General features: G+C 35.7%; 2 protein-coding genes across 4 annotated transcripts in view; one reads left to right on the top strand and one right to left on the bottom strand.

The window, feature by feature from the left end:
* LOC148945476 (cardioacceleratory peptide receptor-like) overlaps positions 1-12993 on the top strand; it is a 593562-nt gene that overhangs the window by 235054 nt on the left and 345515 nt on the right. The window lies entirely within an intron of this gene.
* Nf-YC (nuclear factor Y-box C) overlaps positions 8792-12993 on the bottom strand; it is a 149716-nt gene continuing 145514 nt past the window's right edge. The window contains exon 10 of the mRNA XM_089099450.1: positions 8792-9021. Coding sequence (XP_088955576.1) covers positions 8792-9021 — 230 coding nt within the window. The remainder of the gene's footprint in view (positions 9022-12993) is intronic.

Here is a 12993-nt window from a genome sequence, read left to right as displayed (position 1 = left end):
CCACTAATAAACAATTTTTTTTTTACTAAAAAGTTATCTTATCGGAAATACACATCCTGTCACAAGAAGCCCATTTAGAATTCAAATTATAGCTATCGAGCGGATTAAAATTCAAATTTAGCGATGGGAGATCTGATAAGGAGCGGATGCGCCAAAAGCTTACTGAAAAACATACTCCATTTTTTTAATGCATTTTAACTGTTAAATATAAAATCGTTTTTTTTTTTTTTTTTTTCAAATAGTTATTTTTTTTTTAAAATGTATTTTGTAATTATTTAATTTTAATGCGTCTTGGCTAGAATTTACAATGTAATGTTTTTTTTTTTTTTTTATAGAAATGCGTGATAAGCATTCCTTTATATACCACTAATTTGGTTAATGAAAGAAAATGAAATAGTTTAGAAACAAATTTTAAGTTTTACTCATCAAAAGCTATGCGCCTGAGAAAATTTAACTTATTTTTGAAAATAGGAATAGAAAAAATTATGTATATACTTACATATTCTGACTGGGCTTCTACATCTGAACTCCTTGGCAAAACATGAAGGGGGTCAAGCTCACGATCTTGATCTGATGAGGCTGAGGCATTATGAGAAACAGCCCATTCCCTTTTCAACTTCCTTCCAGCTTGCGTGGAGCTAACACTGGGGTTAGAGGGCTCTGTCACTATAAGTTGGGTGCTCGTTGGATGGTCCAGGTCATGTGTAATTCTACCAGCGTATTTGATAATTGATGGTCTTGCAGCTTACATTAATACACCTTCGCTCCATCTTGCTTTATTTTCAGAAGGGGGGTTATTTCACGTATCTGCTTCCTTGAAAAAAAAGTCAAAATTTAGAATGCAACAAAAATGCATTTTGGGTTTGGAAAATAATTCAGTTTATGTTAGGCATTTAAAGTAGTGTAAAAAACATCTTGATTTCAAAATCAGGGGTTTTAAATTACTTTTTTGACCATATGAATCTTAATTCGACAAAAACTGGGTTTGCCACGAAATTTTACAAAACCTTACGTGAGTTTTTTTTTTTTCTGCTTCGAAAAAGTTGCAAGATGCTTATCTTTCTGCTAAAAAGCTGGCAGGGGGAATGGGACCATTGGTGTCCTTGGGTCATAAAGATTAAGAATCCACGGATTATTCTGATTTAAACAGGGTGCAATATGTGCCTATTTTTTGCATTAAAAAACTGGTGTTAAAATAGGGGGAGCTGGAAATTTTTTTTTTTTTCAATTAAATAAATATTTATATTTTCCTTTATTATCAAAATAAAATACTCATTGTTACAAATTTAGATTTTTTAGAATGATTTTCAGCTCTTAAACTAAGGTAAGCAGCATAGATTCTAAATTGTTTTGGTTCTTCTTCTAAAGACTAAAAGCACTATTAGGCTACTATGATCTAAAATATCACTGAAATACATTTTCCAGCAGTACATGGTAACGAACTATAAGTAAGGAACAAATCAGCTTAATAGTAACTGAAACTCTAAAAGGGCGCACTGATCTTGATAAAAATCGCACCGTAAATTTCAGCCTATAAGAGAACTGTGTAAAGGTTTTAGCTCCTAAACAATAGGCTTCTAAGTGCATAAGTACCCTTAGCGCTAGTGTCTGTCTTAAGTAGTCAAAACTTTTTAAAAGAGGTAAGCACACAGTGTAAGGAAAGAATTTCTTCCTTGACTTAATGACAAGACAATTTCTTTTTATTATAATAATGAGAAAATTTTACTCACCAGAAATTGCTTCGAATTATCCATTTTCAATGTAAATGTTCACAAAAAATGTCAGTAGTGTTAAGTTGAATAAACTATTCAAAACTGTTGAAGAATCTAATTTGAAACCTGAATATATACAAAAAATAATTGGCAACTAAAAAAACGCACCGGTTTTTCCGACACGGATTTAACCTAAAAAAAACTTGTATATCATGAAATAGAAATTCAGTTAATTGTGTCAGAAAAAAACTTGAACCAAAACAGATTAGACCCAACCTGTTTGGTACGGGGGCGTACGCAAAGTATATAGTTTCAAGCAAATTCCATATGATATTTCAAATTGCTATAGCTTCCATAGAATCCAGAAGGCCATGTGAGGGAGCTCTGAATCTTTTTGAAAAGGTGTAAAGCTTCTACAGAATAATGTAGAAATTGCTATAGCTTCCATAGAATCCAGAAGGCCATGTGAGGGAGCTCTGAATCTGTTTGAAAAGGTGTAAAGCTTCTACAGAATAATGTAGAAATTGCTATAGCTTCTATAGAATCCAGAAGGCCATGTGAGGGAGCTCTGAATCTTTTTTGAAATGGTGTAAAGCTTCTACAGAATAATGTAAAAATTGCTATAGCTTCCATAGAATCCAAAAGATGGTTACTACTGATTCTCAAGTTCCTACTTTTTTGTTGGAGGGGTGGGAGAGGGTGGCGAGAGAAGATATTTTTGTTTTTGGGTTGGGTTGTATTAGGTTCCGAGGAAATAAAAGATAATAAATGTTAATATTATTATATATCTATCCTTTTTTCTTTTTTTGAATTGTTTTTCTTTCTTTTTTCGGGTTTTTGTCAGGCATGCAGTAATGCATTGGATTGTGTTTTTCAAATGAGAAGTTTGTTTATTTATTTATTGTAACCCGTTTGTAAATAAAAAAAACGCGGTTGAAAGATTTGGAAATTAGGTCTTTAAGGATGACAATCTATCCCCCCTCACAATCTTTAGGGCAAGAGTTTTGAGTTATACACTTGGATCATGTAAGGTTATTCTTAAAGGCGATGCGGTAAAAACACGTAAAAGGGCTAATTCAATTGAAAATTGAAAGGAATATTGCCCTTTTAACATTTGAAAGTGCTTGAAGGGTAACTAACCGCCTCCCACACCCTCCATTTCCCCAAATACATCCAATAAAAATTTTGATATTCTAAAGTTCTGGAAATTAGGTCTTTTATGATAATAACCCCATCAGAGCTTTCAGTGCAAAGCCTGTAAGTTATGCCCTGGGGGGCATATAAGGTTTATCTAGAAAGTTGTTGTAGAAATTTCAAAAGGGGCTCATTTGATTGGAAATTGAAGTTGCCTTTTTTAATAGTCGAAAGTGAGGGTCAAAAACCGACAAAGATAAAAATCTCAATGAAAAAAAAAACAAACGAGACTGTGGCCAGTGGAGAGAAAAGAAAAATGTAAAACAACGCGGATATTTCGCCTGTATCACAAACAAGGCGTCTTCAGCACGACAGGCAGAAGAACAAGATAAAAAAAAAAACAAGTTAAAACTAAAACACCAATGAAACAACCACCAAAACAAAAAATATACAATTGGTGCAAACTGATCCAAGTAGGGAAAAGAGGCAAATATGGAGTTACTTCAGTGAGAACACCAGAGCAACTGCGGAAAAATAAAAAAATGGAAATTACTTTAACTATTCTGTTTCGAAATAATCCTTTTATTTGCTATAATTTGAAAAAAACTGCGTTTTATAAAGAGTTCAAGAGGCTGACTCACAAGTTCGAACCTTAAAACGTACAGGGATTAGGAGGTACAGTTGGGGGACTGCCACCCCCTAACCCCTGCTTCCGTATATGAAAGGGGCTGTGCCCTCCTCAACGCCTCGCTCTTTACGCTAAAGTTTGACTTTCTCACAATTCTTTTTTTAAACAATAAAAACTTTAGCGTAAAGAGCGAGGCGTTGAGGAGAGCACAGCCCCTTTCATATACGGAAGCGGGGCGTTGGGGGGCGGCAGCCCCCCAACTGTACCTCCTAATCCCTGTACGTTTTAAGGTTCGAACTTGTGACTCAGCCTCTTTAACATTTAAGAAAACGCAGTTTTTTTTCAAATAATTTCTGCACGTTTTTGTACAGTTTATTACTTATTATTGCTTGACTAACTGTCAGCTGATCGTGTCAGGAGTTAAAGTTGGGGGGCTACCACCCCCCAAACCCCCCACTTTTGAAGATTCTTGTGTTAAGGCTTTTAATTCCTGAATACTCAAATCAAATGCACAGTAAAATTTTCTTTTTTAAAATTTGCTTCGAGCAAGCGGGTATACGGCATGTTATCAAAGCAGTGGAGACTTACCTGTAACCTGAAGGCCGACTCTGATATTCTTCTGGAGACGCCTGTTGAGCCAAAGGATTTAATATATTGGATTCAAAAAAGATACTGAGTTTCTTTTTTAAACTTTAAATTCAATATACAAAAAAAATTCTCTGACGGGGAATCGAAACCGGGCCATCCACCTGACAGTCAGCAATACCGACCACCGTACCACACAGACACTTGTTACTTTATTTTTAGTCTCTGCAATCTATTTTTGACGCAAGCGAATCCACACAAAACTTGATATTTGGTTTTTAGAAAACAGGGAAGGAGTGATCGGATTGAGCTGAAATTTTGAGGATAAGCTCCCAGGCCCCAAGAAAGTTTATCCTCTAAATTTTAGCTGGATCAGACACTGTTCACAGGGGGGGGCAGTGGTGGGAAAAATTAACATGGGCTCTTATAGGAAAACGAGGTTTTTCGTAAATATAAATTCGGGGGATAATTTTTTCGAATTTAAAATCTCAAAAGGCCCTAACAGGTCGAATTCCGGTTCGAATGAGTCCTCATTCACCCGGATCCGTTGCCAACTGTGGCCTGTAGGCGTGGCTGATAAAAAAAATAACCTGATGAGCATTATGTGGCTATATTTGGTTTTTGGAAAACAGGGAAGGAGTGATCGGAATGAGCTGAAATTTTGAGGATAAGCTCCCAGTTCCTAGGAAAGCTTATCCTCTAAATTTCAGCCCAATCGGACAACGTTAAAGGGGGGCTGTGGCGGGAGGGTCGAAACTTCCGGCCCACTTTCCCCCATGAAGATAAAGTCGGAGGAGTGTGAAATTTTGTATGTTGCTTAGTTTTAGCTTACGCTAAAAAATGCAATCACCGCCGTCTCTTTGCAACCTTTAGGACCGGAAATCGCTTAATATTGTGGCGGGTTCCCCCTTTAAAGAGGCAAAAGTGTGCCTCCTTGATTATTGAAGCAATTCGTTTTGGTCTAGCACGTAAAACAGTCCCCTGGTGATTATTTATTATGTTATTTCCCTTATTGACTGTCGATTTACTCTTCAGAAGATTATAATAAATTGGGTAAATATTTAAAATACCTGTGTCACCATATATTAACAGGTTAGAAAACATATGTTTTTTTAATTTCAATGGCTTCTCTCGCCCACTGTGTATACCCCTTATCATTTGAAATAGCTAAGGCCTCATCATATTTTACAAAGTGATCTGGTTGAAACCAAATATGTTCTGCTAAAGCTGAAACAAAAGTTTCTGAAGGGTTGCTTAATTGTAGGGTTTTTATCTATTGAATTTCGATGTTCAATAAGCCTTTCAACAAATTGTTGGTGAGTCCTACCAATATAGAACTTCCCACAAGAACACGGAATTTTATACACCCCACTTACTAAGTTTCCCCGGGTTAAATCCTTACCAGAACTAAAGAAACTACCCATTGGCCTCAACGATTGGAAACATTTATCAATACCAAATTTACGCAAAACCCGTGAAAGTTTCTCACCCAAACCAAGTAAATATGGCAATGAAATGAAACTTTTTGATATATCTAAATCTAAAGACTGAGAAACCCCAATAACCCTACTATCATGTTTAATACGTCTATTTTCAATTATTTTGTCAATTAACTTAATTAGGTAATCATTATAAAACTAAATATCCCTCAAATATAATAATTCCGAATCCAGAAATTCCTGGGAACAAATTCTAAAGGCTCTATCCGCTAGTGAAATTACATCCCCTCGTTTCACCGACATAGGGTGGCAAGAATGAAAATTCAAATACCATAGATCTTGGGTGCCGAACAACCCCTAGGATAATACTTGTTATAAAACTTTGGGGTAATGTTAAAATTATTTGTGAATGACTCCAATTCCTTTCTTGTTGATTTTACATATTTATCTGTAGGATCAAAATCAAGTTTTTTGTATGTAATAGTGTCAGAAAGAGTGAATTTCATTTGATTATTATAGTCTTCAGTGTTCATAATTACAATCGTGCTTCCCTTATCGGCTCTGGTGATAGTAAGGAATTTATCCTTTTTCAAATCTGAAATGATTCTAATGTCATTTTTTTGTGAGATGTCTTTACCAATCAAGCTCACATTAAAGGTTTTTAGTTTTCTTACAATCTCGGCTCAAAGTTCTTGAGGAGTATCAACTTTATCTATAGAAGCCATAATTCCTGCCTCCACCTTTGAAGATGAGACCCTTTTTTTTCATTGAGATGTTTTTTGTTTTTTTTTCATTGAGATATTGCTCTCTGTTGGTTTTTGTCAAGGCTGGCCAGTTCGGCTTAAGATCTTTCATTCGTCAATTGTACGGGCAACAATTAGCCGCTTCTGTCAATCATTATTTGTATTTGGTTAAAAAACATGCAAATTTGTTAAATCAACAAATTTTCTTAAGAAATTGCAAGAAGGAATCGCTGATTCCGAAATCTTTTAAAATATTTACCCATTTTGGAATTGAAATTGAAACAAAATTGAAAACAAATTAAGCCTAATTACTTTAAATCACGTAATTTCTGAACAAAAATAGAGACGTTTTCAACTGTTTAGGTGACTTAAATTCTGTTGAAACCCTTTTAAGGAATAACCTTCCATCTGATATTTTTATGCGAGTTAAGGAAATGCCCATGAGATCTTTTCGCCATGATTTTAATTTGTCTAAGGTTCGTCTGGTTCACAAGTTTAATAAAATTTTGTTTGAGAAGTTCCAAGATTCAGATGTTTTTTATCCTCGTCTTTGTCTGGGTCCAGCAATTAAGAATTATTCAACAGGATATTCAACAGGCAATTATTCAATAATATTCAACAGGAGGCAGTTTTGTCGAAGGGTTCTAAGTTCTGTTTTCCAACACCAATCCCCTATTCAAAAATAATTTCAAAGGTGGAGTCAGGAATTATGGCTTCTATAGATAAAGTTGATACTCCTCAAGAACTTAAAGCCAAGCAAAATTTTACGACTTAAAGCAAATTTTACGACTTTGACTTTGAATGCCTGCAAAAAATCGAGGAGCCGAGGTACCAAATAGTATTTTTAACAGTGCAACGACTACATATGAAACAATACAAAAATGGAAGAATTATCCAAAATTTATGTCTTGCTGCCACAAGAGATGTACATCTTCGTTCGATGTTCTGCACAGATGGCCCCAACACACTTGTTACAGGAGGTGGTCGTCATCCTACGGAGGTTCGAGGGATTTGCGTCTTCTGTCCTGAGATGTTGGGCTTCCAGAAGGACTAGCAATTCCTACGACATCTTCGATGTGTTCACGGAGTGAGCGGCTCAAATTTCTACCTAAGAGCCTTTGCTGTACGTGAGGCTGCACTAGCTCTCAGTAGAGTTCCTTCATATGAAATTTCCTTGTAGGAGGCTTCTCTCCAATCTGTCCGCGGTGGAAGCTGTATACAACATAAGAGTTGATGGAAGTGATGTTTAGGAGCCCATAAAATACACAGAAGGGCCACCTTTTAGTTTTCCTCGAACAGGACATGTCACTACACATTTGGTCGAAGGTATCAACCCCACCTTTAGTCGAATTGTAGTACTCGATGACTTCTGGATTTTGACTTGGGTAGGCCAAAGAAGCCGTCTCGTGCATCGTAGACAGTAGAACGACCATTTTGTTTCGTTTTGGGACGTATGAAACCATGGTAAGCTCCTGGTCAAAGCAAAACATTGAACTCCGTTCAATACGCTTTTTGTCTGGAGAAGTTCAGGAGGAATTTCACGTTTGTTTTTTCGAAGCGTTCCAACAATGGTCAGGTTGTACGGAGGTTTCAAGAGCTCTTCAGCCATTGGAATGGAAGTGAACCAATTGTCCATAGTTATGTTTCTATTGGAACCCCAAATTGGTCTGCTAAGCTCTCGAACGAAGTAATCGCCTAGAGGCAAACCACCTGTTCGAGTTCCTTTACCCAGGTAAAGGGATAGCATTTATCATGTATTTGGTGCCCACGTCACACATCATTACAACTTTATTTCCATATTTTTTCGGCTTGCTTGGTATATACAGTCTAAATGGGCATCCTCCCCCAAAACCAAGCAATTGCTTATCGATTGTAGTGTTGGCCCCTGGCTTAAAACTACCTTGACAGTTCTTGATGACGTCTTCCCACACCTCTCACATGGCAGCAAAAGGGTCATTCTGTTTCCTGGAATTCCTTGTTTCTTTATCGTCAAATCGGAGGCAATCAATGAGAAAGCGGAATCTTTCCTTCGACATTGTAGCCTTGTAGGCAGAGCCACTCAATTTGGCATCAAACATTTCGTCAACAGAGAGATGTCAGTCTTTTAGTGCTGCCGTAAGAATTAACAATCCAAATAAAGCTTTCAGCTCTATCCTATTTTTAGGCTCCTCTGAGGCTCTAGCTGTACCGTAGTTGGCTGCCTTTCCTTCAATCTCTTCATTCGTATGCAACACAATCTTGTCCACAATCTTATCAGACAAAAAGGCTTGAAAAGCTGAGAGAGACTTATAAGCCGCTTTTGGCGGCATCACCTACAGGGCCAGCCACACCCCGGATGAGATTTTGACCCAAGGGTCTCCCGCTGTTGGTTTTTCTGTGAGGATAAAACTGACCACCTATGTCCATTATTTTCTCTGAGTAATCATTTCGATGGAATGACAATGATGTCTTTCGCCAGGAAGTTCCAAACTTAGTAAGTGCTTTTCGCCGTTCTTTTGATCTTCTTCTGAAGATTTAGACTGCGTTTGAATTTTATACTCTTGCTTGACTTTACACAGATGCCGATGCACTTTGACGGCCAGTATCTTCATCACCATTTATGTTGGACAGATGACTACCGTTTTCTTTTTCAGGTACACAACCTTCATCGGAGTCTTCGATGTTTTCCAAATCCTCCAAATCTTCTCCGATTAGATTTTCTTCAGAGTCACTAAGAGTTGAGATGTTATCCTCTTCTTCGCTTGAATAGAGATTATTGTATCTATTTTTCTGTAAACTTTCTAGAAGCCATCAAAAATAAAACAAAACATCTAAAAGAAAAAAAAAACGAAAAGAAAAATAGACGAAAAGGTGTAGTGTCTGTAACGTTCCCGCTCCTGAGTTCACATGCACATTCCTACCTAGGCAGATGTTGAAATTAGAATTTTAACAACTTTTGTCACAAGAAAACTGACACAAATCCAAGAAGAAACTAAATGTACTCATTCTGATTTTCGCAGAAAAAGTTACACTATTACTGTCGCTTCGTAAAATTTACTTCTCACCCTCGTTATCTCGTAAACGAGCAGGGATCCGTTCAAGTCTGAACTTGCCCAATAACTAGCGTCTCGAAAAAGGAATTTACGTGAAGTCATGTCTTGTTATGTGATGCCGTCTACACGGGAATCTCGAAAAACGGTTTGGCGGTCGTAAAATTTACGACGCAACAGTATTCCAGGGTTAAAAAAATTCGACTGATCTTACTAAGAAATTGAGAAATTTCACGTTGGAAGTTAGTTCAATTCTTTGTACTTTCGATGTTGTTTCCATGTATTCAAATTGTGATTTAAAAAGGTACGAAGACATTTTAAAAAGTAAATTAGAAAAACACTTTGATTTAATACAAGATGTGACTTTAGCCAGTTTGGATATTGAAGTCATTATGAAACTAATTATTTTAGTAAATGAATTTTCTTTTTATTTTGGTTTTAGAGGGGAGTTTTATGCACAAATTTTTGGGTTACCTAAGGGGGCTTCTTTCTCTCCTTTATTGGCAAATCTTTTCATAGATGATATTGAAACCTCCGCTATACACAGTCTTAGAATCTCCCCTTGTTTCTGGTGTAGGTTCATGGATGATGTGGTGTGCGTTTGGAAACATGGATTGGACTCCTTAGACCTATTTTGTAAGCATTTACATAGTTTTGATAATAATATTAAATTTACAGTTGAGTTTGACGAAAATAATAAATTACCTTTTTCTAGATATTCTATTAATTAAAAGGGATTTCCATTTACTTTTCTCGATTTACAGAAAATCAACGCACAATGATAGGTATTTGAATTTTCATTCTTGCCACCATATGTCGGTGAAACGGGGTGTTGTAATTTAACTAGTGGATAGAGCCTTTAGAATTTGTTCCCAAGAATTTCTGAATTCAGAATTGTTATACTTGAGGGATATATTATTTTGTAATAATTACCCAATCAAGTTCATTGACAAAATAATTGAAAATAGACGTATTAAACATTATAGTAGGGTTTTTGGGATTTCACAGTCTTTAGATTTAGATGTATCAAAAAGTTTCCTTTCATTGCCATGTGTACCTGGTTTGGGTGAAAAACTTTCGAGGGTTTTGCGTAAATTTGGTATTGATATATGTTTCCAATCGTTGAGGCCAATGGGTAGTTTCTTTAGTTCTGGTAAGGATCTAACAAGGGGAAATTTAGTAAGTGGGGTGTATAAAATTCCGTGTTCTTGTGGGAAGTTCTATATTGGTAGGACTCACCAACAATTTGTTGAAAGGTTCATTGAACACCGATATTCAATAGAAAAAACCCTACAATTAAGCAAGCCTACAAAAACTTTTGTTCCAGCTTTAGCAGAACATATTAGATTTCAACCAGATAACTTTGTAAAATTTGATGAGGTCTTGGCTATTTCAAATGATAAGGTGTATCATTTGAAAAAACATATGTTTGCTAACCTTTCAATAAATAGGGACACAGGTAGTTTAAATATTGACCCAATTTATGACAATCTTCTAAAGAGTGAATCAACAGTCAATAAGGGAATTAAGATGATAAATAATCACCAGGGGACTGTTTTACCTGCTAGACCAAAACGAATTGCTTCAATAATAGCCAATAAAAGGATTATTTCGAAACAGAATAGTTAAATTAATTTCCATTTTTTTAATTTTTCCGCAGTTGCTCTGGTGTTGCCACTGAAGTAACTCCATATTAGCATCTTTTCCCTACGTGGATCAGTTTGCGCCAATTGTGTATTTTTTGTTTTGGTGGTGGTTTTATTGTTTTTTTAGCTTTAACTTTTTTTTCTTGTTCTTCTTCTGTCTTTCGAGCTGAAGACACCTTGTTTGTGATACAGGCCTAATGTCCGCGTTGTTTTGCATTTGCCCTGCACACCAACACAAGTTGGCCTCAAAACCCCTATGCCTTCTCAAGGCCAGATCATAATTTGCACTTTACTGAAAGAAATACAAATGAATGTGCATTGTCAGTTTAATATACATATGTTGATATTTAGTAATCAAAATCTTAATATTATTTGATCTATTAAAGTTATAAGAGTAAAAACATTTATTTTTTTTTCAGTAAAGGGCAAATTATGATCTGGCCCTGGGAAGGCATAGGGGTTTTGCGCTCAACTTATGTTAATTTCTACTTGTTTTGAGTTTGACTCGGTTATTTATTGTAATTTCTGTTTGTTTTGGGTTTCATTTATTTATCGATGCTGATTTGTGGTAGTTTCACGCTTGGTAGACTATCTGATTTTACTTTTGCTCATTTTTGTTTAATGGAGTTCTTTACTTTTCTTTGAAAAACTTATTTTGTGAAAAAAGTTTTTTTTAATTAATAATAGATTAAAAAGCTCAGTCTTTTAAAATAGTCTGTTCAAATAAATTGAGTAATACACAACGGGGATTGTGGTTATTCCTAACAAAACTAAAGTCAAATGTTGATAATTTGTCGTCAATCCATCAAGTACCTCCCTCCCATTAAAATCAAGACAATTTTGTAATGGTCAATGTAGAAAATATTTTACTTTATTTAAGTTTAGTTTTACTTATATTAGAATTGTTATCATGTTACATTATAATATCCAAACAATAGTAAATAATAGTGTATTAACTGAGCATTAGTAGAGATGCCTCATGAGCTCGTGACAGGGCACCAAATATGGGCATAGAGTCATTAGGGAGAACACGTGGTTAATGGGGTCAATGACCTAAATTTCCAAAGGTCAATTTACTTGATGTTTTTCATGGATGTCAACATCAATTCATGTCTGTTTTATGGTTTTTGTCAGTGAGAATGAAAAACAGGAACTTTCTCACATTTATGGATGTTTCAAAGTCGATTTATTTGCTGTTGTTTGTCCAGGTGTAATGACAATGGGGTGATTTACATAATCGGTGGGGGAATTGTTGGTTCACGGAAGGGAAATTAAGAAACAAACATGGCTTTATTGTTTTTTGGCTAGCCTAACCTGAGAAATTGATTTACATGATCGGTGGGGGAGAATGTATTGATTTACGACAGGGGGATTTAGAAACAAACATGGCTTCTTTGATCTTTAGGCTAACCTAACCTGAGGAAATGATTTAAATAATCGCTAAGGGAATGTATTGATTCACGAAGGGGGGATTAAGAAACATTATGGTTTCCTTGATCTTTAGGCTAACCTAACCTGAGAAATTGATTTACATAATCGGCGGGGAATTATTGATTCACGAAAGGGGAATTAAGAAACATTATGGCTTCTTTAATCTTAGGTCTGAGGGATAAACGTTCTTTAGGTCAGAGAGAAAAATTAATATTCTATTTTTAAATAGGGCTTCATTGATCTTTAGTGTCAGGAATTAGAAATGACATCACTTGTTATCCTGGAATTATGTGGGAGTCTAAAGAGATAGAAATTCTATTTTTAAATACGGCTTCACTGAGCTTTAAGTCGGAGAGATAAATTGATATTCTAACGAAACCTTAATAGTGTAGCTAGGAACATTTATGAGATGAAGAGATTAACGTAGGAAAGGGTTTCCTAGAAATTTGAAATGTGAAAGCACAGAGATGCCAAAAACAAAAGGAATACGCTGAGATTACGTTTAGGAATTATTTGGGTGAAACGGTTTTAGACATTTTAGGGAATTATTTCGGCGAAACAGTTAGAGACATTTTAAAAGATGATTTTAGAAAAGGTTTTAGAAGAGGTTTTGAGTGTGGTCGTTATAGTAAACAAGTTCTATTTG

Source organism: Artemia sp. Qi Xiang Cuo, chromosome 13 (genome assembly GCF_049724085.1).
Source record: "Artemia sp. Qi Xiang Cuo chromosome 13, ASM4972408v1, whole genome shotgun sequence".
Lineage (NCBI taxonomy): Eukaryota > Metazoa > Arthropoda > Branchiopoda > Anostraca > Artemiidae > Artemia > Artemia sp. Qi Xiang Cuo.
The sequence above is the reverse complement of the archived record's forward strand: the minus strand, read 5'-3'. Positions and strand labels throughout refer to the sequence as shown.